At 44.0% G+C, this 25,298-nt stretch overlaps 3 protein-coding genes across 3 annotated transcripts; all 3 read right to left on the bottom strand.

Annotated features, from left to right (window-relative positions):
* Positions 1 to 204: 204 nt before the first annotated feature.
* Positions 205 to 8,326, bottom strand: LOC134079018 (E3 ubiquitin-protein ligase TRIM35-like). Its single transcript, XM_062535183.1, has 6 exons — positions 8,271 to 8,326; positions 7,651 to 8,154; positions 7,222 to 7,317; positions 6,906 to 7,136; positions 4,891 to 4,991; positions 205 to 343 (listed from the first exon to the last, which is right to left on the bottom strand). The coding sequence occupies exons 2-6, from the start codon at positions 8,050 to 8,052 to the stop codon at positions 205 to 207; spliced, it is 969 nt and encodes a 322-aa protein (XP_062391167.1). The 5' UTR covers positions 8,053 to 8,154; positions 8,271 to 8,326.
* A 2,969-nt stretch (positions 8,327 to 11,295) lies between these two features.
* Positions 11,296 to 16,009, bottom strand: LOC134079020 (zinc-binding protein A33-like). Its single transcript, XM_062535184.1, has 6 exons — positions 15,362 to 16,009; positions 14,892 to 14,987; positions 14,575 to 14,805; positions 13,232 to 13,275; positions 13,026 to 13,144; positions 11,296 to 12,331 (listed from the first exon to the last, which is right to left on the bottom strand). The coding sequence occupies exons 1-6, from the start codon at positions 15,761 to 15,763 to the stop codon at positions 11,793 to 11,795; spliced, it is 1,431 nt and encodes a 476-aa protein (XP_062391168.1). The 5' UTR covers positions 15,764 to 16,009; the 3' UTR covers positions 11,296 to 11,792.
* Positions 16,010 to 17,527: 1,518 nt separating this feature from the next.
* Positions 17,528 to 25,257, bottom strand: LOC134079021 (zinc-binding protein A33-like). The gene is made up of 6 exons (XM_062535185.1): positions 24,855 to 25,257; positions 24,450 to 24,545; positions 24,133 to 24,363; positions 19,642 to 19,656; positions 19,428 to 19,542; positions 17,528 to 18,578 (listed from the first exon to the last, which is right to left on the bottom strand). Exons 1-6 carry the CDS (start codon positions 25,251 to 25,253, stop codon positions 18,040 to 18,042), a joined length of 1,395 nt encoding a protein of 464 aa, XP_062391169.1. The 5' UTR covers positions 25,254 to 25,257; the 3' UTR covers positions 17,528 to 18,039.
* Between the last annotated feature and the right edge of the window lie 41 nt (positions 25,258 to 25,298).

Here is a 25,298-nt window from a genome sequence, read left to right on the forward strand (position 1 = left end):
TCCATCTTAGCACGGCTCACAACTGCACTTACTGTAGGCTACGTGTTTCGTTGTCGCATGCAATAGAAAAATCTTGCGCACAGGAGGAAATATGTTATGCTGTTAGGATCAGGAATCAAGATAATCAGGATAATCTATTACAATCTATCACAAAAACGAACATCAAGTGAAATAAGTTGTTTTTCATTTTACATTTCAAATGTCTTATCGCGCTGATGTGTCCGGGTCCGACCCGAGCCCGAACATAAGTTCTAAATATCTGTCCGACTCCGACCGAACCCGTCGGGTTCCGACGGGTCCCATCGGGCTTCGGTCGGGTTTCCATGCTCTAGCACACAAGCACCTGCACACATACACACACGTATGTGCACGCATGCACAAACACAACCACAGGCATGCACACACACACACACACACACCCCACACACACAAATGCACGCATAAAAATACACACACACACACACTTCCCATAACCCCCTCCACACACACTCCCAAGTGAAAACTCACAGACAGAGAAGCACACATACACAAAAGCAAACGCACACATGCACACACTCATTTACATACATAAAAGTTGCAGTATGGAGTAGGAGATGGAAACAAATTGACAAGCGTGATTTATTTTTGCGGAGAGAATGTGCAGGACTGAGCGGCGGTCACATTTTGTACCGCTTTGCAGTACATCTACTTATTTATGTGTTTGCATAAGCAGGTTCTAAATTATTACACAAGTCATAAACCATCATCCCTTACACAACATTAAAAAGGTGGGATGTGTACAATGAAGGGGAGATGGTCATGTGGAGAAGAGGGTGTGTCTGCTACTGGTGATTTCTCTCAGTCCACAGTGGTGTTTTCTCCTCTAACTGATTCATCTCCTCATGCTGATCAGTTCTGGTTCACACAGAGACACTATCAGCTCTAACTGGGCTGCTATACTCTAACTGAGACCTGCACTGGTAAGATCCTCAGAAGAGGCACCCACCGACCATGAAAGTATGGAAACACTCTTTCAGTGAAAGTGTGTTTGAGAGTGCATAGGTGTGTGTTATTATCAGGGTCAAAGAATGACAGCTCTCCTCTGTCCCAGTCCAGCTGCAATCTGATCCTCTGGAGTTTCTGCTGCACTGTGAGGGGAGTGGTGGGCTGTGGAGAAGCACGTGCTCCATATTCACCATCATCATACCACACAATCCAGCGTCCATACATTGAGGTGTAGTCTCCCTTCCTCTGGAGAGACTCTGTAATCACGCCCATTTCCCACACTGTGTTCTCTCCAACCTCCACATCCCAGCAGTGAGTCCCTGAGTTAAAGCCCTCAGAGCCCAGGACACTGGCCCACTTATCAAACCTCTCTGGGTTATCAGGAAGCTGCTGTCTCTCATCACCACATCTCACACTGGTCAGATCCTCAGACAGGATGAGATTGGGTTTTGCAGTGTTGGGATCCAGAGTCACAGGAGCTGCAGAGAGAAAGAACACACACATGAGCTGAACACTGAGTGATGTGTGATGAGGATGTGAATGATGGTCATTATCAATAGGACTGAGTGATGAGGATGTGAATGATGGTCATTATCAATAGGACTGAGTGATGAGGATGTAAATGATGGTCATTATCAATAGGACTGAGTGATGAGGATGTGAATGATGGTCATTATTAATAGGACTGTGTGATGAGGATGTGAATGATGGTCATTATCAATAGGACTGAGTGATGAGGATGTGAATGATGGTCATTATCAATAGGACTGAGTGATGAGGATGTGAATGATGGTCATTATTAATAGGACTGTGTGATGAGGATGTGAATGATGGTCATTATTAATAGGACTGAGTGATGAGGATGTGAATGATGGTCATTATCAACAGGACTGAGTGATGAGGATGTGAATAATGGTCATTATCAATAGGACTGAGTGATGTGTGGTGAGGATGTGAATGATGGTCATTATCAACAGGACTGAGTGATGAGGATGTGAATGATGGTCATTATCAATAGGACTGAGTGATGAGGATGTGAATGATGGTCATTATCAATAGGACTGAGTGATGAGGATGTGAATGATGGTCATTATCAACAGGACTGAGTGATGAGGATGTGAATGATGGTCATTATCAATAGGGCTGGTACCAGGTGTTCTCTTCTTGAGTAACATCACCTGACAGTGGTTTGGTACCTGCAGCAAAGATGCTGCACAGCTGTGTACTGTGTGATGCATTTACTCATTCTGCCGCCTCCCTCCCCAGCAACACCTGTACAGATGTGCTTGGAGTGTTTCAACACACCACACGGTCTGGCTGCATTTCCATGTTTGATTGCAGCACTTCTATGAAGACGTAGTGTGTGTGTGTGTGTGTGTGTGTGTGTGTGTGTGTATGTGTGTGTGTGTGTGTCTGTACAGTATGTGTGTGTGTGTGTGTGTATGTGTCTGTATGTGTCTGTATGTGTGTGTGTGTGTGTGTGTGTGTGTGTGTGTGTGTGTGTGTGTGTGTGTGTGTGTGTACAGTATGTGTATGTGTATGTGTGTGTGTGTGTGTGTGTGTGTGTGTGTGTGTGTGTGTGTGTGTGTGTGTGTGTGTGTGTGTGTGTGTGTGTGTGTGTGCCAGGCTTGTACACAATTTCCGAATTTTAGAATTAGCCTCTATCTAATTAATAAATTGGAATTTGAATTGAATTGGCCCTGCCCCACAGGAAGTTGAATTTGAATTGGAATTGGAATGACAAGAAGTGGAATTCGATTCATGGCAATTCAAAGCAATTCCAGTCACACAACAGGAAGAATGTGTTGAATCTCACATACATTCATTTTTGGTAAAGTTACTTTGGAAATGTAATTGGTTATTGTTAAGTTATGTGTTTGTTGCGATCATATCTGACATTCATTGTTAAACACTACCCTTAAATTATGTACATGAATTTCTTCAAATTTCATAGAATTTCAATTCTACTTCCTTTAATTCAAATTCGAATTGTAATTCTACATCCTGTTTTTGACATCAATTAAAAAATTCTGAATTTTGCACAAGCCTGATGTGTGCGAGAGAGAGAGAGAGAGGGAGAGAGAATGTGCTTGTGTGTGTGTGTTCACATATGCAATTGTATGCAGCTATGTGTGTGCCTGTATGTGTGAGTGTGCACACGTGTGTGTCAGTGTGTGTGAGAGTGTGTGTGGGCGTGTTTGTGTGTGTGTGTGTGTGTGTGTGTGTGTGTGTGTGTGTGTGTGTGTGTGTGTGTGTGTGTGTCATGTTTGTGTTCATCAGTTTTATGCAATGACGAATGCAGAATCATGCAGAACATTTGCAGCTCCAGTCTGCAGTGTGTGTGTGTGTGTGTGTGTGTGTGCTACTCACTGTATTGAACAGTCTCCTGCATCTCCTCCCAGACTCTGAACTTCAGGTTGCCCAGGTGCTTTGCCACATTGATCAGAGCTCCTGAAACCCTCTCTGGATCCTGCAGTGTGCACTGGGCTCTGGAATAACATTCAGGAGTCAGTGCTGCAGTGGGTTTGGCTTCAGAACCACAGAGAAGAGAGAGAGAGAGACAGAGACCTGAGGCAGATCACTCACCTTTCCACTGTGCTCTTGTAGTTCTGGAGAAAAATAAAGGGAGAAATACATTAAGCATTTCTTGTTATTTCACATCACACTGACCTCAATGCAAACATATCCAAACTCTGCATGGAGGAATACACAAAACCATAAATCAGGTGAAATGGTGAAATAGCCTATTAGAGCTGGAGAAAAGAGTGTTTCTTCACAAATTCCATATAGTCAGCCCATAGTCAGCTGTCATTGGCTATGCCAAACCCAGCCCACATCAGCTGTTCCACTCAGCTGATCGCTCCCTTCGCTAGCAAGTGGCCTCTCTCATAAGGGAGCCTTATTACCTCCGCCAAGAAGGTTATGTTTTCATCAGGGTTTGTTTGTTGGTTTGTTTGTTTCTCTGTCTGTCTGTTTGTTCACAAGATAACTCAAAAAGTTATGAATGGAATTCGATGACATTTGAAATTACTCAAGGAAAATGACTGAATTGACCCAAGGAAGAAACGATTACATTTTGGGAGTGACCCGTATCACCGTCTGGATGCAGGAGGCGGTTATGTGTTCGCTTGGCGGAGGTTTGTGTTCTCTGAGTGTTTTTCTAGTTTAAGCTGCATCCGTCTATTTACTCTCACTGCTTTCTCTGGTTGCTGCTTTGCAACCCACCTCCTCCCCAGCTCCTCCTCAACCCACCTCCTCCCCACCTCCACCCCATCTCCTCCCCAGCTCCACCTCAACCCACCTCCTCCCCACCTCCTCCCCACCTCCTCCTCCTCCCCATCTCCTCCCCAGCTCCTCCTCAACCCACCTCCTCCCCAGCTCCTCCCCAGCTCCACCTCAACCCCCCTCCTCCCCAGCTCCACCTCAACCCCCCTCCTCCCCAGCTCCACCTCAACCCACCTCCTCCCCACCTCCTCCCCATCTCCTCCCCAGCTCCACCTCAACCCACCTCCTCCCCAGCTCCACCTCAACCCACCTCCTCCCCAGCTCCACTTCAACCCACCTCCTCCCCATCTCCTCCCCACCTCCACCTCAACCCACCTCCTCCCCAGCTCCACCTCAACCCACCTCCTCCCCAGCTCCACCTCAACCAACCTCCTCCCCACCTCCTCCCCAGCTCCACCTCAACCCACCTCCTCCCCAGCTCCACCTCCTCCCCAGCTCCACCTCCTCCCCAGCTCCACCTCAACCCACCTCCTCCCCAGCTCCACCTCCTCCCCAGCTCCACTTCAACCCACCTCCTCCCCATCTCCTCCCCACCTCCACCTCAACCCACCTCCTCCCCAGCTCCACCTCCTTCCCAGCTCCACCTCAACCCACCTCCTCCCCAGCTCCACCTCAACCCACCTCCTCCCCAGCTCCACCTCAAAGTTCTTCAACTTAAAATAATGACACTTAAACTGGGAGGGTAGTCCCCTGAGGATGCTGCTGTTCCCGATCTTGGCTTTCTTGGTTTTAAAAATATGTTTTACTTAAAGAGTCACTTCACCCCATAACTCCACCCACAGGCGCAGAGAGCAAAATCTCCAATACAAAATCATACGAAATGTTACTTTTGTCGAGAAACACGATTTTTGTCAATATTAACCCTGGTAATAGTATAGTTCACCACTTATGAGTATTTTCAATCAACCAACAGCTCAAAAAACATATTTTAGGGTGCAGTTACCCTTTAAGTGGTCCTGACAGAAATTACGTTTTACTTACACATTGTTGTCCATGGGCCGAAACCACAAAAACACACTCAGTTATCTCTATCATCATTAAATAGATGATTCATATGAAGTCATATGATCGAGTGGGACTGTTGTTGGCAAAGGATACAGTGTCTGTAGAAAGTCATCATATTTTGATGTTGTACAGCTAAATTTGTAAATAAAACTGGAAAAAGTTTTTTTTTTTTAAAAAATAGGTTTTGATTTCAGGCAGTATGACTATTTCAAAGGGGTATGATGACTTTCTACAGACACTGTATCACCACAACTGTAATGTGCCCGTAGATACCACTCGGGAGTCAAGTTCAGTGAGAGGCTTGTGCATACAGTAATTCGTAAATATAATGTGACTGTAGGGTGAGATGGTTGTGCATACAGTAACTTGTACAGCTTACTTGTCTATACGTCTCATATTATATTGGACATTCATCTACTACTTACTTTACTTACTCAAATGTGTCGTTATGAAACCGCTGCTCGTGCTTTGATTTAAAGTAAGGTTTGCTTTGGATAATTCAGTGCAATATGTGGAGTGATTAGCTGTAAACGATCTGAGTGGAGAGGTCTTGACTTGATACCGTAGATTGACTTTCGTCCAATCAGAAATTAACAACCAATTTGACTGGATCCAATTGTTGTTATTGTATAATGGAAATATCTGCGTTCCCTATGAAGTGCATCAGTTCATGTCCACTATGGTCCACTAGAGCTGTGTTCTCTATGAAGTGCATCAGTTCATGTCCACTACGGTCCACTAGAGCTGTGTTCTCTATGAAGTGCATCAGTTCATGTCCACTATGGTCCACTAGAGCTGTGTTCTCTATGAGGTGCATCAGTTCATGTCCACTATGGTCCACTAGAGCTGTGTTCTCTATGAAGTGCATCAGTTCATGTCCACTATGGTCCACTAGAGCTGTGTTCTCTATGAAGTGCATCAGTTCATGTCCACTATGGTCCACTAGAGCTGTGTTCTCTATGAAGTGCATCAGTTCATGTCCACTATGGTCCACTAGAGCTGTGTTCCCTATGAAGTGCATCAGTTCATGTCCACTATGGTCCACTAGAGCTGTGTTCTCTATGAAGTGCATCAGTTCATGTCCACTATGGTCCACTAGAGCTGTGTTCTCTATGAAGTGCATCAGTTCATGTCCACTATGGTCCACTAGAGCTGCGCTGACCCTCTAGAGTGCTGATGTCATAATGCACAGCTCTGCACTCATAGAGCTCCATGAAGGGCCAGTCACATCAGATGCGGCATGCGCTATGAAACCCATTACTTTCAATGGGTTGAGAGCGCAAGAACTGGTCTGCCGCTGCGCTCAGTATGGCGGCATTTTTGCCGTTTTGCCGCTCTTGCGCTACCGCGGTCAAAGTTGAAATATGTTGAACTTTGACCGTGGCGCGCTGTAAGTCAATGGTCTTTTGCGCGGAACCCAGCGGTAACCACAACAACAATCGTAAGAACGTTAATTAACCTAGAGCATTCTAGCGGTGAGCGCAGCGCATGCCGCCTGTAATGTGACTGGCCCTTGATGGAGCCCTGCTGTGTTCACACATCTGTAGCACATCAGCTTTGAGTTCTCTTTGTCCAATCACACAGCAGCTACCAGTGACACTCAAGTAGAAAAGCTCAAGACTGCTTCTTACCTGCAGAAAAGTCACATCATCAGCTCCCATCTGCTCTTCTATGGCTCTGATTGTGTCTGAAAGAGTTGAGATCTCTCTGCTCATCTTCTCAATCTTCTCCTTCATCATCTGACTCTTCTGTTCCTCTTCCTCCCTCAGTGCAGCTATCCTGGCTGCCTCTTCATCTCGTAGAAACTGATGAAGCTTCTCAAACTCCATCTTCATCTGCTTCTCTGTGTGCTGGGTCTGAGTCTTCAGTGACACATAACAACACAACATCATTACATTATCATCAACTAACTTAACTGTAAGTCCAGTTGCTGACCCAATGTCTCACCTTAATGTGTGCTGCTGTTTGATCACAGAGGAGTTTAACTTCTTCAAAGGTCTTCAGTTTCTTTGTTAGGGGCTCCAGTTTGATCTTGAGCTCCTCCTGAAATACAAACACACTTTACTGTTCTGTAGGTCTAATAGATTTACCTTTTCAAAATAAGCTAATTGTGTGCATATTCACATTGTAATTCATTCTCCATAATGTAAATTTTTTGCAGGATCTGAAGGATTCTTATTTCTGTGGATTTTGTCTTGTAACAGGACAGTAGATATGATCAGGAATTGAGTGGGAGATAGTAGAAGTTGAAATGTCTTTGTGCGAGAGATGGGATTTGGGTTGGGAAATGACCACGGGTCAGTCAAATGTTGTCTCGCTTGCACCATAGCTCCTCTAAGTAACAGCTTATTGCCAGAATCATTTGAACATTTTTACCTTCATATCTGGTGCAGCTTCACTGATGGGACTGAAGTTGTGGTGTTTGTGTGTTTTGGAGTCTCTACACACCAGACACACAGGCTGTGTGTCCTCCAGACAGAAGAGCTTGAGTTTCTCACTGTGCAGACTGCAGAGCACCTCAGACCCTGCTGAAGCTCTCTGACTTCTCTCATGTAAGTAGGTTTCACACAGGTTCCTTAAATGGCGGTTAAGAGGAGGATGTTCCATTGATGATTTTCTCCTGCAGACTGGACATTCTCTGGATCGTTTAGTTTCCCAGAACTGCTGCAAACAGACTTTACAGAAGCTGTGACTACATAACAGCAGCACAGGGTCTTTGAAGATGTCACAGCACACAGGACAGGCTAAATCCTCTTCTGAGAAGTGTTTTGACGCCATAGTCCTGTTCCTAGTAGTCTTTAGTTTGCTATAGTTGTTTATAAAGTGTGTACAGTGTTTGCTTTCACTTTCAAATTCAAAGTTTGAGGATCATGTCAGTCTCTGAAAAGAAAAATAAACACAATGAATCCACACAAGCCTAACAAACTTCATTGCATGTATCTGGAATGACAACAGTTTGTTTGCTTATGTAGTGTAGGTATTTTATAACCTCTTACCTTTTTAGAGTTCAGAGAGAAGCCGTCCATCACTGCAGTCCGTCTGTCTCTGTTCCCCACTTCCTCATTCAACTACAGGGTCAGGTGGAGGGAGGGGCTTGGGTTGAGGATTCTGATTGGACAGCTCTGCTTAAATATGAGAGAGGGAGGGAGAAAGAGATAGAGAGGGAGAGACTTTAGGCGCGTTCAAGTTGGCTGCGCAGCACAAAAACTGCGCAGCACAAGATGCACGTGGTTAAAAATCTGTCCACGATGGTCTAGATGGGCGTGTTTTCGACTCGGCAGTCGGTATCACATGGCCTCAACTTATCGCGGGAGCAAGGCGTGGCCAGGCGGCTGCTCCGCAAAAGAGCAGCCGGTCTGGAGGTACTGCGGAGAGCAGCGGAGCCTAGACCCTGCCTTCATGATGTCAGGTCTTTGCCCTAATTGGCTTTTACATCCCTGACGTGTGTGCAGGTGTTTAGATGCCTCCCCATATCCACAAGAGTCCGTGCGGGTCCGTGCCTCGTGATTCGTCACATGGTCAAGTCTAGCCAAGTCTACACTACGGGAAGTAGAGAGTGTACAACTTCATAGCAGCGTTTGCATCCCCGCCCCTGCTGCCACCGGCAGCTCTCGTTGCTGCAAAAGGTCATTTGGAGTTGAACTTGAACACGCCTATTAGGCGCGTTCAAGTTGGCTGCGCAGCACAAAAACTGCGCAGCACAAGATGCACGTGGTTAAAAATCTGTCCACGATGGTCTAGATGGGCGTGTTTTCGACTCGGCAGTCGGTATCACATGGCCTCAACATATCGCGGGAGCAAGGCGTGGCCAGGCGGCTGCTCCGCAAAAGAGCAGCCGGTCTGGAGGTACTGCGGAGAGCAGCGGAGCCTAGACCCTGCCTTCATGACGTCAGGTCTTTGCCCTAATTGGCTTTTACATCCCTGACGTGTGTGCAGGTGTTTAGATGCCTCCCCATATCCACAAGAGTCCGTGCGGGTCCGTGCCTCGTGATTCGTCACATGGTCAAGTCTAGCCAAGTCTACACTACGGGAAGTAGAGAGTGTACAACTTCATAGCAGCGTTTGCATCCCCGCCCCTGCTGCCACCGGCAGCTCTCGTTGCTGCAAAAGGTCATTTGGAGTTGAACTTGAACACGCCTATTAGGCGCGTTCAAGTTGGCTGCGCAGCACAAAAACTGCGCAGCACAAGATGCACGTGGTTAAAAATCTGTCCACGATGGTCTAGATGGGCGTGTTTTCGACTCGGCAGTCGGTATCACATGGCCTCAACTTATCGCGGGAGCAAGGCGTGGCCAGGCGGCTGCTCCGCAAAAGAGCAGCCGGTCTGGAGGTACTGCGGAGAGCAGCGGAGCCTAGACCCTGCCTTCATGACGTCAGGTCTTTGCCCTAATTGGCTTTTACATCCCTGACGTGTGTGCAGGTGTTTAGATGCCTCCCCATGTCCACAAGAGTCCGTGCGGGTCCGTGCCTCGTGATTCGTCACATGGTCAAGTCTAGCCAAGTCTACACTACGGGAAGTAGAGAGTGTACAACTTCATAGCAGCGTTTGCATCCCCGCCCCTGCTGCCACCGGCAGCTCTCGTTGCTGCAAAAGGTCATTTGGAGTTGAACTTGAACACGGCTTTTGACTTTTGGTCTGCTCTACCAAGAGATTATACCTCATAAAACACTCAACTAGTGGCTTGTCTGTTCCCACAACTGAACACAAACCCAGTTTTGAACAACATGATTCTTCTGTCTAATCAATGCCCTTGCCAGCACCGTGAATAATGAGGCCAGACCCACACACTCACACAAAAGGTTACATCAGTATCAGTAATATTATAGCATGAGGTCAAACAGCCCTTTCTCAAAACTAAACACAAATCCCAAATCTCAAACTACACTCCCCAAACGACACATTCACAGAAGGATTCTGATTGGCCAGCTCTGCTGCAATGCACAAGATCGAATGAGAGAGATATGTACGAGGGAGAGACGTTTGGACTTTTGGCCTGTCCGACCAAGATACAGTAGCCTATAACTGCCATTCCCAGCTCTCTGCATTGCACCACAGCTGAACACAAAAAAGGCTTTATTTTTGTATTTTTTTTATGAACTGTCTATCTAATACCCTTCCCAAAACAGTACAGTGAATAATGAAGGACACATTCACAGAACAGCCTACATGTACACATAACTCAGGAATAGAACAAAAGAGTAAACAGGTAAACACCCATTCATAAAACAACACATTTGTTTTGTCATTTCTCAGTGCAACCTCCAATGACAGAAGTGCAGCTGAAATGTTAGTGTAGTTCAATTTACCTTACGAGACCGGTAAATACTTTGATACGTTTTAATCAACATTTGTAAAGCAGCAAAGTAATATTATCCCAGCATTAACAATTTGACTACATGACCACGGTACAGTGGAAGTTATACAAAGTTGATATTGTAGGCTACTTTGACACTTAATTTTTTTGTTTTCCTGACTTTTTACATTTTAGTAATTTAATCCTTTCATCCTTTGCCCGCCGTTATGGAAACAATCATGAACACAAAACTAGAAAACAATATCTATTTTCATAAATTGTCCCCCAGTATCCAGTCAGGTCTATACCCCATGATAGTGCGCCATCACCAGTGATCACTGATGTGCACTGATGTGTTGTGTCTGTGCTGCATGCATTATGTGTGCGTAATCCCATTTAGATTATTACTACACCACTCCACTGGTTTATATCATGCCAACTGGGATTAGCTGCAGTGTTAATGTTACTGGCTACTGGAACAGAAACATAGGAACATTTTTTGATATCGTCTATTGAACTATGTGTGACACATGCAAGATTATTCATGTATTTCAATTGAAGCCTAAAATCAGACTGATCAATATCTTAAATATTCAAATCATCCTCAAGGGTGCTGTACGGAGAAAGCACAGTTTAATAAAAGTTAGAATCATCAAGGAAATCACACTGGTAATAGAATATATTTATTTCTGATTAATTCCACACGTCTCAAACAGTGAGTGTCCCATTTATTATTCATGTATTCACATTGAAGCCTATGAGCAGGGTCATCATCAACACACTGTACAGTACATGTTGCCCCATTGTGTCTTTGCCTCTCATCCCACCCCCTCATCATGCCTGCTATGCTGTGGCACTCTGCCCCCTGCTGGCCTTGCAGTGGCAGTGCAACAGCCTTTGGGTGCTACGAGACCATCAGACCAGTCATCACCTGATTGCTCACACCTGATCAGGTGCTGACAGAACACAAAGCTGTTCCATTCCTCTGAAGCAGACTCTGATGGATGCATACGTCATTACATGTCATAAACCTTTATCCCTTACACAACATTTAAAAAGGTGGAGCGTGTACAATGAATGTCAAATGATCCCATGGGAGAAGAGGGTGTGTGTGATGCTGGTGATTTCTCTCCGTCCACAGTGGTGTTTTCTCTCTGAGTCTCCTCTAACTGATTCATCTCCTCATGCTGATCAGTTCTGGTCCACACAGAGACACTATCAGCTCTAACTGGGCTGCTCTACTCTAACTGAGACCTTCACTGGTAAGATTGTCATTGGAAATTTACCAGAGTTAAAGTATGGAAACACTCTCTCTGTGAAAGTGTGTGTGAGAGTGTGTAGGTGTGTGTTATTATCAGGGTCAGAGAATGTCAGCTCTCCTCTGTCCCAGTCCAGCTGCACTCTGATCCTCTGGAGTTTCTGCTGCACTGTGAGGACAGTGGAGTCATGAGGAGGAGCACATGCTCCATATGCAGCACCAGTATAGAACACACACCACCATCCACTCATGGAGGTGTAGTCTCCCTTCCTCTGGAGAGACTCTGTCATCACACCCACTTGCCACCGTATGTTCTCTCCAACCTCCACATCCCAGCAGTGAGTCCCTGAGTTAAAGCCCTCAGAGCCCAGCACACTGGCCCACTTATCAAATCTCTCTGGGATATCAGGAAGCTGCTGTTTCTCATCACCACGTCTCACACTGGTCAGATCCTCAGACAGGATGTGACATGGGTGTGCAGTGTTGGGATCCAGAGTCACAGGAGCTGCAGAGAGCAAGAACACACACATGAACTGAACACTGAGTGGTGCGGAAGTGAATGATGGTCATTATCAATAGGACTGGTACCAGGTGTTCTCTGAGTAACATGACCTGACAGTGGTTTGGTACCTACAGCAAAGATGCTGCACAGCTGTGTACTGTGTGATGCATTTACTCATTCTCCCGCCTCCCTCCCCAGCAACACCTGTACAGATGTGCTTGGAGTGTTTCAACACACCACACGGTCTGGCTGCATTTTCATGTTTGATTGCAGCACTTCTATGAAGACCTTGAGAGTGTGTGTGTGTGTGTGTGTGTGTGCGTGCGTGCGTGCGTGCGTGCGTGCGTGCGTGCGTGCGTGCGTGCGTGCGTGCGTGCGTGCGTGCGTGCGTGCGTGCGTACGCGCATGCGCATGTGCACATGTGTGTGTATGTGTGTGCATAATACAGTATGAGTTTGTGTGTGTGTGTGTGTGTTTTGTGCCTGTTGAGTGTATCCATATGAAAATGCATTTGTATGCAGCTGGGTGTGTGTGTGTGTGCGCATGCACATGTGTGTGTATGTGTGTGCATATGTATGTACAGTATGAGTGTGTTCGTGTGTGTTTGGTGCCTGTTGTGTATAGAAAATGCATTTGTATGCAGCTGTGTGTGTGTGTGTGTGTGTGTGTGTGTGTGTGTGTGTGTGTGTGCACTCACTGTACTGAAGAGTCTCCTGCATCTTCTCCCAGACTCTGAACTTCAGGTTGCCCAGGTGCTTTGCCACATTGATCAGAGCTCCTGAAACCCTTTCTGGATCCTGCAGTGTGCACTGGGCTCTGGAATAACATTCAGGAGTCAGTGCTGCTGTGGGTTTGGGTTCAGAACCACAGAGAAGAGAGAGAGACAGGAGGCAGATCACTCACCTTTCCACTGTGCTCTTGTAGTTCTGGAGAAAAATAAAGGATGAAATACATTAAGCATTACATTGTTATTTCACTACACACTGACCTTAATGCAAACAGATCTATCATTTACTAAATGATTAAGTAATATGATGGAGTGGACTAATTAGTCCGTAGAAACGTTGTAGTCTATGGGCCCAGACCACAATAAAACCCTTATCTCATTTTTAAATATAATTAAATAATATGGAGTGGGACTGGTGTTGGTAAAGGATATCACCACGGCTGTAATGTACCTGTAGATTCCACTGGGGAGTCAAGTTCAGTGAGAGGCTTGTGCATACAGTAAGTGGTAAATATAATGTGACTGTAGGGTGAGATGGTTGTGCGCATACAGTAACTTGTACAGCTTCCATGTCTATACGTCTCATATTAAATTGGACATTCACCTACTCTTTACTTACTTCACTTACTCAAATGTGTCATTATGAAACCGCTGCTTGTGCTTTGATTGAATGGAATGTTTGGGTTAAATAATTCAGCGCAACATGTGGAGTAACTACTATATAGCTGTAAAATATCTGAGGAGGTCTTGACATAATAGATTGTCTTTCGTCCAATCAGAAATTAACAACCAATTTGACTGGATCTAATTGTTGCTATCCAATGGAAATGCCTTCGTTCCCTATGAAGTGCATCAGTTCATGTCCACTATGGTCCACTAGAGCTGTGTTCTCTATGAAGTGCATCAGTTCATGTCCACTATGGTCCACTAGAGCTGTGTTCTCTATGAAGTGCATCAGTTCATGTCCACTATGGTCCACTAGAGCTGTGTTCTCTATGAAGTGCATCAGTTCATGTCCACTATGGTCCACTAGAGCTGTGTTCTCTATGAAGTGCATCAGTTCATGTCCACTATGGTCCACTAGAGCTGTGTTCTCTATGAAGTGCATCAGTTCATGTCCAGTATGGTCCACTAGAGCTGTGTTCTCTATGAAGCGCATCAGTTCATGTCCACTATGGTCCACTAGAGCTGTGTTCTCTATGAAGTGCATCAGTTCATGTCCACTATGGTCCACTACAGCTGTGTTCTCTATGAAGTGCATCAGTTCATGTCCACTATGGTCCACTACAGCTGTGTTCTCTATGAAGTGCATCAGTTCATGTCCACTATGGTCCACTAGCGCTGCGCTGACCCTCTAGAGTGCTGATGTCATAATGCACAGCTCTGATCTCATAGAGCTCCATGATGGAACCCTGCTGTGTTCACACATCTGTAGCACATCAGCTTTGAGTTCTCTTTGTCCAATCACACAGCAGCTACCAGTGACACTCAAGTAGAAAAGCTCAAGACTGCTTCTTACCTGCAGAAAAGTCACATCATCAGCTCCCATCTGCTCTTCTATGGCTCTGATTGTGCCTGAAAGAGATGAGATCTCTCTGCTCATCTTCTCAATCTTCCCCTTCATCATCCGAGTCTTCTGCTTCTCTTCCTCCCTCAGTGCAGCTATCCTGGCTGCCTCTTCATCTCGTAGAAACTGATGAAGCTTCTCAAACTCCATCTTCATCTGCTTCTCTGTGTGCTGGGTCTGAGTCTTCAATGACACATAACAACACAACATCACTACATTATCATCAACTGTAACTTAACTGTAAGTCCAGTTGCTGACCCATGTCTCACCTTAATGTGTGCTGCTGTTTGATCACAGAGGAGTTTAACTTCTTCAAAGGTCTTCAGTTTCTTTGTTAGGGGCTCCAGTTTGATCTTGAGCTCCTCCTGAAATACAAGCACACTTTACTGCAACTGCTGCAGGTCTAACAGATTCACCCTTCAATGCCCAAAATGACCTAATTGTGTGCATATCAACTTCATAATCCATTCTTCATAATGTAAATGTTGTGCAAGACTTTAAGGATTTTGTTTCTGTGCAAGACTTGTTTCTGTGGCTTTTGGCTTGTAACAGGACAGTAGAGATTATCAGGATATTTACATAGTAGTACAATTGACCCTGAGGGATAGATGGGATTAGGGTTGGCAAATGACCTTGGGTCAGAGTTCAACCTGGGTACCCGTGGGCACTTAGACCTAAATATGGTCTCGCTTGGACCACAGTTGGTAGCAGCTATAGCTGTCGTATTGAATATTCCTACCTTCATATCTGGTGCAGCCTCACTGACGGGACTGAAGTTGTGGTGTTTGTGTGTTTTGGAGTCTCTACACACCAGACACACAGGCTGTTTATCATCCAGACAGAAGAGCTTGAGTTTCTCACTGTGCAGACTGCAGAGCACCTCAGACCCTGCTGAAGCTCTCCGATGTTTGTCCTGTAAGAAAGTCTCACACATGTTCTTTAAGTGGAGGTTACATGGAGGACGTTCCCTTGACGACCTTCGCCTGCATACTGGACATTCTCTGGATCCTTTGCTCTCCCAGAACTGCTGCAGACAGGCTTTGCAAAAGCTGTGACTACATGACAGCAGCACAGGGTCTTTGAAGATGTCACAGCACACAGGACAGGTGAAATCCTCTTCTGAGAAAGGTTTAGATGCCATAGTAGTCTCTATTTTGCTATAGTTGTTTATACAGTTTGCATACTTTGCTTTCACTTTCAAATTCACAGTTTGAGGATCATGCCAGTCTCTGAAAAGGAAAACACCACCACAATGAATCCGCAAGAGTCAGATTCTATTACATGTATCTGGAATATCAACAGTTTGTTTACTTATGCAGTATAAGCATTTTACACCCTCATACCTTTTTAGAGTTCAGAGAGAAGCCGTCCGTCCACCTCAGTTCCCCATACACTTCCTCATTCAACTACAGGTGAGGTGGAGGGAGGGGCTTGGGTTAAAGATTCTGATTGGCCAGCTCTGCTACTAGAGAGAGAGAGAGAGAGAGAGAGAGAGACAGGGAGGCAGAGGGAGAGAGGGACTTTGACTTTTGGTCTGCCCTACCAAGAGATTATAGCTCATAAAACACACATCTAGTGGCTTGTCTGTTCCCATAAGTGAACACAAACCCAGTTTTGAACAACATGATTCTTCTGTCTAATCAATGCCCTTGCCAGCACCGTGAATAATGGGGCCAGACCCACACATCCACAGAAAAGGTTACATCAGTATCAGTAATATTACAGCATGAGGTCAAACAGCCTTTTCTCAAAGCTAAACACAAATCCCAAATCTCAAACTACATTTCCCAAACCGCAAATTCACAGAAGGATTCTGATTGGCCAGCTCTGCTGCAATGCACAAGATCGAATGAGAGAGATATGTACGAGGGAGAGACGTTTGGACTTTTGGCCTGTCCGACTATATAACTGCCACTCACAGCTCTCTGCAGTGCACCACAGCTGAACACAAAAAAGGCTTTTTTAAAAAAAAAAAAAAAAAAATGTATGAACTGTCTATCTAATACCCTTCCCATAACAGTACAGTGAATAATGAAGGACACATTCACAGAATAGCCTACATGTACACATAACTCAGGAATAGAACAAAAGAGTAAACAGGTAAACACCCATTCATAATATCAGGAAAACAACACATTTGTTTTGTCATTTCTCAGTACTACCTCCAATGACAGAAGTGCAGCTGAAATGTTAGTGTAGTTCAATTTACCTTACGAGACCGGTAAATACTTTGATATGTTTTAATCAAGATTTGTAAAGCAGCAAAGTAATATTATCCCAGCATTAACAACTTGACTACATGACCACGGTACAGTGGAAGTTATACTCTACAAAGTTGATATCGTAGGCTACTTTGACACTTACATTTGTTGTTTTCCTGACTTTTTACATTTTAGTAATTTAATCCTTGATAATCCTTTAATCCTTTGTCCACCGTTATGGAAACAATCATGAACACAAAACTAGAAAACAATATCTATTTTCATAAATTGTCCCCCAGTATCCAGTAAGGTCCATACCCCATGATAGTGCGCCATCACCAGTGACCACTGATGTGCACTGATGTGTTGTGTCTGTGCTGTATGCATTATGTGTGCATAATCCCATTTAGATTATTACTACACCACTGCACTGGTTTATATCGTGCCAACTGGGATTAGCTGCAGTGTTAATGTTACTGGCTACTGGAACAGAAACATTGGAAAAATGTTTTGATATTGTCTATTGAACTATCTGTGACACAAGTATTATTATTATTATTATACAAGATTATTGATTTATTTACATTGAAGCCTAAAATCAGACTGATCAATATAGCTAAAATATTCAAATCATCCTCAAGGGTGCTGTACGGAGAAAGCAAAGTTTTATAAAAGTTAGAATCATCAAGGAAATCACACTGGTAATAGAATATATTTATTTCTGATTAATTCCACACGTCTCAAACAGTGAGTGTCCCATTTATTATTGATGAATTTACATTGAAGCCTATGAGCAGGGTCATCATCAACACACTGTACATGTTGCCCCATTGTGTCTTTGCCTCTCATCCCACCCCCTCATCATGCCTGCTATGCTGTGGCACTCTGCCCCCTGCTGGCCTTGCAGTGGTAGTGCAACAGCCTTTGGGTGCTACGAGACCATCAGACAGTCTTCACCTGATTGCTCACACCTGATCAGGTGCTGACAGAATTCTAATGGATGCATACGTCATTACATGTCACAAAACTGTTATTACACAACATTAAAAATGTGGAGAGTGTACAATGAATGTCAAATGATCCCATGGGAGAAGAGTGTGTGTCTGATGCTGGTGATTTCTCTCAGTCCACAGTGGTGTTTTCTCTCAGAGTCTCCTCTAACTGATTCATCTCCTCATGCTGATCAGTTCTGGTCCACACAGAGACACCATCAGCTCTAACTGGGCTGCTCTACTCTAACTGAGACCTTCACTGGTAACATCCTCAGAGGAGACTCTACACTGCCATTTAAGTATGGAAACACTCTCTCAGTGAAAGTGTGTGTGAGAGTGTGTAGGTGTGTGTTATTATCAGGGTTAGAGAATGACAGCTCTCCTCTGTCCCAGTCCAGCTGCACTCTGATCCTCTGGAGTTTCTGCTGCACTGTGAGGTCAGTGAGGGCATGAGGTAGAGCACATGCACTATATGTAGCACCAGCATACAACACACACCAGCGTCCACTCATGGAGAGATAGTCTCCCTTCCTCTGGGCCGACTCTGTCATCACACCCACCTCCCACAGTGTGTTTTCTCCAACCTCCACATCCCAGCAGTGAGTCCCTGAGTTAAAGCCCTCAGAGCCCAGGACACTGGCATAGTAATCAAATCTCTCTGTGTTATCAGGAAGCTGCTGCCTCTTATCAATTCTCACACTGGTCAGATCCTCAGACAGGATGAGTCGAGGGTGTGCAGTGTTGGGATCCAGAGTCACAGGAGCTGCAGAGAGAAAGAACACACACATGAGCTGAACACTGAGTGGTGTGTGATGAGGATGTGAATGATGGTCATTATCAATAGGACTGTGTGATGAGGATGTGAATGATGGTCATTATCAATAGGACTGAGTGATGAGGATGTGAATGATGGTCATTATCAATAGGACTGAGTGATGTGTGATGAGGATGTGAATGATGGTCATTATCAATAGGACTGAGTGATGAGGATGTGAATGATGGTCATTATCAATAGGACTGACTGATGAGGATGTGAGTGATGGTCATTATCAATAGGGCTGGTACCAGGTGTTCTCTTCTTGAGTAACATCACCTGACAGTGGTTTGGTACCTGCAGCAAAGATGCTGCACAGCTGTGTACTGTGTGATGCATTTACTCATTCTGCCGCCTCCCTCCCCAGCAACACCTGTACAGATGTGCTTGGAGTGTTTCAACACACCACACGGTCTGGCTGCATGCGTTTCCATGTTTGTGGGTGTTTGTGCACATCTGTGTGTGTGTGCGTGTGTGTGTGTGTGTGTGTGTGTGTGTGTGTGTGTGTGTGTGTGTTTCGACACACCGCTTGTTCTGGCTGCGTTTCCATGTTTAATTGCAGCACTTCTATGAAGACCTTGAGAGTGTGTGTGTGTGTGTGTGTGTGTGAGTGTGTGTGTGTCTGTGTTTGATGCCTGTTGAGTGTATCCATACAAAAATGCATTTGTATTCAGCTATGTGTGTGTGTGTGTGTGTGTGTGTGTGTGTGTGTGTGTGTGTGTGTGTGTGTGTGTGTGTGTGTGTGTGTGTGTGTGTGTGTGTGTGTGTGTGTGTGTGTTTGTGTGTGTGTGCACTCACTGTATTGAACAGTCTCCTGCATCTTCTCCCAGACTCTGAACTTCAGGTTGCCCAGGTGCTTTGCCACATTGATCAGAGCTCCTGAAACCCTCTCTGGATCCTGCAGTGTGCACTGGGCTCTGGAATAACATTCAGGAGTCAGTGCTGCTGTGGGTTTGGGTTCAGAACCACAGAGAAGAGAAAGAGACAGGAGGCAGATCACTCACCTTTCCACTGTGCTCTTGTAGTTCTGGAGAAAAATAAAGGGTGAAATACATTAAAGGGACTGTAGCACCGCATTATGTAATAACACCGCATTATGTAATAATGTAATAAATGTGCACGCCATTATGTAATAATTGCCGCATTCTGTAATAATCTGCCGCATTATGTAATAAACTTCTTGAACGCAATATGTAATACATTTTGCTGCATTATGTAATAAGTTATTACATATTGCGGTTGTTACTACATAATGCGGGTGTTGCGTTTTTTTTTTTTTTGCCAAATGTAACAATTGGTGCATTATGTAATAACCAACCGAAATTGAGATTTTCATTGAATAAAAACAGCTTAATAATGTGTATTTTACTCAAAATTAATGCTTACAAATAAGTATTAATTTAACAATGCAATTAAGTATTTAAGCAACTAAATGAAAAACAATTCAGCTGCAACATACAGCCTAACACACTGATCACACAATGGAACTGCAGAATAATAAAGTGAACTTTACCAATGTTCTTTACCTACAGTAAAACAGGCCATGACTCACATTTCACACACATATAGCCAAACTATCAGTATAGAGGGAACTGCCTATCAGAATTCCATTTGATTTATGCTGTTCAGGCACTTAGCCTAAGCCACTACTTGATATTGCTCCTCCTGCAAGGTACTGATTGGGACTCATGGTGTCTATTACTGGCTAGGCAAGGCCTGCTAGTGTATGGCAATGTTTAAACATAAGTTATTAGGGCCCGAGCACCGAGGTGCGGCCGCTGAAGCGGCTGCACCGTAGGTGCAAGGCCTCATTGTTTTTGCTCAGATTAAATTTCTTCCGGGCCACGTTTTGCCTTTTTTTCACCAACTTGGCATGCTCTGAAATTCTTGAAATTTGGCAGCTATGTGTGGAATTGGTAACACTATTAAAGTGACAGAGCTCTGGCCAAGGATGTGGCTCAGGGACTCTATAGCGCCACCTAATGTGTTGTCTGTTGTGGTTGACACATACATTCACGAAAATGGCCCAGATTTGGTGGACATGTGTGTTCTATTAAATTCAATTTTTAGAATTTGAGTAATGATTATGATTTTTGCACATCACATATTTTGAAACACTTCTCCTAGACGGTTTATCGAAATCATGTCATATAAGCTCTAAAATGATCTTGAGGGGTTTCTCAAGAGGAACTGCGACCAGATTTTTGAATTTTCGAAGTATATTGAAATGGCGAAATTTTGAATTATGGCGTCTTATTAAGAAACAGGAAGTTGGTGTTATAGGCAGAAAAAAGGTTTTAAATTGGATGTAACCTGGCAGCTACATGTGGAATTGCTTCTGCTAATCAGAGACAGAGCTCTGGCCTAAGGTGTGGCTTCGGGACTCTATATCGCCACCTAGCAGCACGTTATCTGTTGTGGTTGACACAAACATTCACGAAAATGAACCAAATTTGGTGGACTTGTGTGTTATTGCTATCGCTAATCAGAGACAGAGCTTTGGCCTAGGGTGTGGCTTAGGGACTCTATAGCGCCACCTAGCAGCACGTTATCTGTTGTGGTTGACACAAACATTCACGAAAATGAACCAAATTTGGTGGACTTGTGTGCTATTGCTATCGCTAATCAGAGACAGAGCTTTGGCCTAGGGTGTGGCTTAGGGACTCCATAGCGCCACCTAGCAGCACGTTATCTGTTGTGGTTGACACATACATTCACGAAAATGAGCCACATTTGGTGGGCACATGTGTTATTGCTATTGCTAGTCAGAGACAGAGCTCTAGCCTAGGGAGTGGCATAGGGACTCTATAATGCCGTGTCGTCTGTTGTGGTTGACACATACATTCACAAAATTAGCCAAATTTGGTGGGCTTGTATGTTATTGCTATTGCTAGTCAGAGACAGAGCTTTGGCCTAGGGTGTGGCTTAGGGACTCTATAGCGACACCTAGTGTGATGGCTGTTGTGGTTGACACATACATTCACGAAAATTAATCAAATGTGGTGGGCTTGTGTGTTATTGCTACCGCTAGTCAAAGACAGAGCTCTGGCCTAGGGTGTGGTTTAGGGACTCTTTTGCGCCACCTAGCGCATTGTCTGTTGTGGTTGACACATACATTCACAAAAATTAACCAAATTTGGTGGGCTTGTGTGTTATTGCTAGTCAGAGACAGAGCTCTGGCCTAGGGTGTGGCTTAAGGACTTTATAGTGCCACCTAGCGCATTGTCTATTGTGGTTGACACAAACATTCATGAAATTAACCAAATTTGGTGGGCTTGTGTGTTATTGCTGCCGCTAGTCAAAGACAGAACTCTGGCCTAGGGTGTGGCTTAGGGACACTATAGCGCCACCTAGCACATTGTCTATTATGGTTGACACATTAATTCACGACAATTAGGTAGGCTTGTGTGTTATTGCTGCAGTTAGGCTTAGTTCACACTGGCAGTCGAAATCCGATGTCTTGCATATCCGATCAGAATCTGATCTTTCTGACTGACTGCTCTCATGGCCTGGCGCACGCGCTGAATCAATCAATTAATCACTTCCATCACTCCTGAAATCCTATTCAAGTAGTTCGACTGTTCAGATTGAGTCATATCCTATAGTAAGTGATATTGAAACCACCTTCGTATGTGGTGCGAATCAGCATTATTTCATGCGGTTTTGTGCAGTTCAGACTACTCAAAATTCAAGCTAGATACAATCCGTAAGCAAAAAATCGGATTTCGACTGCCAGTGTGAACTAAGCCTTAGTCAGAGACAGAGCTCTGGCCTAGGGTGTGGCTTAGGGACTCTATAACCCCACCTAGCCTGTTGTCTGTTGTGGTTGACACATACATTGATGAAAATTAACCAAATTTGGTGGGCAAGTGTGTTGCGAATGCACATGCCCACCAACAACTACGTATTGCTTTTATAGATTCCGAAATGTCCTGGCCCGCCATCGCCTCTTGCGGCTATATCTATTATTATTCATTTTGTTTTGTTGTACTGAGATACTGTGTCCTCAATGAACTTGAAAAGAAAACCTTTTATGTTAATATGTGTTAGCTTAGCTTATGGTTGGCTATGTCAACACCAGCTAACTTAGCCAATAATATAATAATATCTGACAACAGAAAACAGAATGCATAGCACACCCATCTTGCCTACAGAATTGCAGTCATTCATCATCCAGTTGACAATAAATTGGTTAACTATCAGAAGCACTTACCTCCAAACTTGAACTCATGACTAATACAGTATGACTGACTAATGACTAATATGATTGAAAAGAACCCCTTGTGCGTTTAAATGAGCACAACCAAAGTTAAAAGGTGGATGGTTACAATGTAAGCTGAGCAATAGTTGACATACTGTCCTCTTACTTAGCATTTTTGAGTAAAATACACATTATCATGCTGTTTTTAATCAATGAAAATGTAAATTTTGGTTGGTTACTACATAATGCACCAATTGTTACATTTGGCAAAAAAAAAAAACGCAACACCCGCATTATGTAGTAACAACCGCAATATGTAATAACTTATTACATAATGCACAAAATGTATTACATATTGCGTTCAAAAAGTTTATTACATAATGCGGCAGATATTACAAAATGCGGCAATTATTACATAATGGCGTGCATATTTATTACATTATTACATAATGCGGTGTTATTACATAATGCGGTGCTACAGGGACACTTCACCGATTAGCATTAAGCTTTGTATCTTTAGAAAACCAGTCATGTTTTTGAATAGTCATGCATTATTCCCTCAGTTTGCCTTGAGATGGGAGAAATACAGATTTCAATGTTGGACTTCCTGCTTTCAATGATGTAAAAATCATCATTTTACATCATTGAATGCAGGAAGTCCTATTCATATACGTATTTCTCCCATCTCAAGGCAAACTGAGGGAATGATGCACGACCATTCAAAAACATGACTGGTTTTCTAAAGATACAAAGCGTAATGCTAATCGGTGAAGTGTCCCTTTAAGCATTATATTGCTATTTCACATCACACTGACCTTAATGCAAACATATCCAAACTCTGAATGGAGCAATTAACAAACCCATAAATCAGGTGAAATTCTGAATATTAGGCCTTTCTGTGTCTTCATACACAACTTAATTACACATTGTAGTTCATGGGCCCAGACCACAAAAACACTTATCTCTATCGTCATTTAATAGATGATTAAGTAATATGATCGAGTGGGACTGGTGTTGGTAAAGGATATCACCACAGCTGTAATTAGCCCGTAGATTCCACTCGGGAGTCAAGTTCAGTGAGAGGCTTCTGCATAAGTCGTAAATATAATGTAGGGTGAGATGGTTGTGCATACAGTAACTTGTACAGCTTACTTGTGTATACGTCTCATATTAACTTGGACATTCACCTACTCTTTACTTACTTTACTTACTCAAATGTGTTGCTATGAAACCGCTGCTCGTGCTTTGATTGATTTGAGTGGAATGTTTGTGTTGGATAATTCAGATAAGACTGCTTCTTACCTGCAGAAAAGTCACATCATCAGCTCCCATCTGCTCTTCTATGGCTCTGATGGTGGCTGAAAGAGATGAGATCTCTCTGCTCATCTTCTCAATCTTTTTCTTCATCACCCAACTATTTAGCTTTTCTTCCTTCTTCAGTGCAGCTATCCTGGCTGCCTCTTCATCTCGTAGAAACTGATGAAGCTTCTTAAACTCCATCTTCATCTGCTTCTCTGTGTGCTGAGTCTGAGTCTTCAATGACACATAACAACACAACATCACTACATTATCATCAACTGTAACTTAACTGTAAGTCCAGTTGCTGACCCATGTCTCACCTTAATGTGTGCTGCTGTTTGATCACAGAGGAGTTTAACTTCTTCAAAGGTCTTCAATTTCTTTGTTAGGGGCTCCAGTTTGATCTTGAGCTCCTCCTGAAATACAAGCAGTCTTGTACTTATACTGCAAGCACATCTACAGGTCTTTCTGCAGATTTGTCCTTTAGTTACTGAAATGACATAATTGTGTGAATTCATTTATTATTATGCAAATTCATTGTTCTTCATTAGGCAAATTGTGTGCAAGTCTGTAAGCATGTTTAAGCTCATTATGTGGCTTGTGCCTTTAGTTTGTGACAGGACAGTAGAGATGAGCAGGGATGAGTGGAAGGTAGTTTGGTTTACCAGGCTACCACAGCTCCTCTAAGCAGCAGCTAGATGCCAGTATCATTTGGACATTCCTACCTTCATATCTGGCGCAGCCTCACTGATGGGACTGAAGTTGTGGTGTTTGTGTATTTTTGAGTCTCTGCACACAACACACACAGGATGTTTATCCTCCAGACAGAAGAGCTTGAGTTTCTCACTGTGCAGATTGCAGAGCACCTCAGACCCTGCTGAAGCTCTCTGACTCCCCTGTAAGAAAATCTCACACAGGTTCCTTAAGTGGAGGTTAAGCGGAGGACGTTCCTTTGATGACCTCCTCCTGCAGACTGGACATTCTCTGGATCCTTTAGTATCCCAGAACTGCTGCAGACAGCCTTTACAGATACTGTGACTACATGACAGGACTACAGGATCCCTGAAGATATCACAGCACACAGGACAGGAGAAATCCTCTTCTGAGAACGGTTTAGATGCCATAGTTCTATTATTAGTAGACCCTCTTTTGCAACAGCTGTTTGTAGA

This window comes from Sardina pilchardus, chromosome 4 (assembly GCF_963854185.1).
Source record: "Sardina pilchardus chromosome 4, fSarPil1.1, whole genome shotgun sequence".
Lineage (NCBI taxonomy): Eukaryota > Metazoa > Chordata > Actinopteri > Clupeiformes > Clupeidae > Sardina > Sardina pilchardus.

What these genes read in the sequence shown, in the direction of transcription:
- LOC134079018 (XM_062535183.1), bottom strand. Translation starts at nt 8,052, where the DNA reads ATGGCGTCAAAACACTTCTCAGAAGAGGATTTAGCCTGTCCTGTGTGC. An exon ending in AAACAGCAGCACACATTAAG is followed by an intron (nt 7,137 to 7,221) that starts GTGAGACATTGG and finishes GTGTCACTGAAG; the next exon opens with ACTCAGACCCAGCACACAGA. An exon ending in ATGATGTGACTTTTCTGCAG is followed by an intron (nt 4,992 to 6,905) that starts GTAAGAAGCAGT and finishes TTTAAAACCAAG; the next exon opens with AAAGCCAAGATCGGGAACAG.
- LOC134079021 (XM_062535185.1), bottom strand. Translation starts at nt 25,253, where the DNA reads ATGGCATCTAAACCGTTCTCAGAAGAGGATTTCTCCTGTCCTGTGTGC. An exon ending in AGGCTGCGCCAGATATGAAG is followed by an intron (nt 24,546 to 24,854) that starts GTAGGAATGTCC and finishes CTTGTATTTCAG; the next exon opens with GAGGAGCTCAAGATCAAACT. An exon ending in AAACAGCAGCACACATTAAG is followed by an intron (nt 24,364 to 24,449) that starts GTGAGACATGGG and finishes GTGTCATTGAAG; the next exon opens with ACTCAGACTCAGCACACAGA.
- LOC134079020 (XM_062535184.1), bottom strand. Translation starts at nt 15,763, where the DNA reads ATGGCATCTAAACCTTTCTCAGAAGAGGATTTCACCTGTCCTGTGTGC. An exon ending in ATGATGTGACTTTTCTGCAG is followed by an intron (nt 13,276 to 14,574) that starts GTAAGAAGCAGT and finishes GCTTAATGTATT; the next exon opens with TCATCCTTTATTTTTCTCCA. An exon ending in TACAAGAGCACAGTGGAAAG is followed by an intron (nt 13,145 to 13,231) that starts GTGAGTGATCTG and finishes ATGTTATTCCAG; the next exon opens with AGCCCAGTGCACACTGCAGG.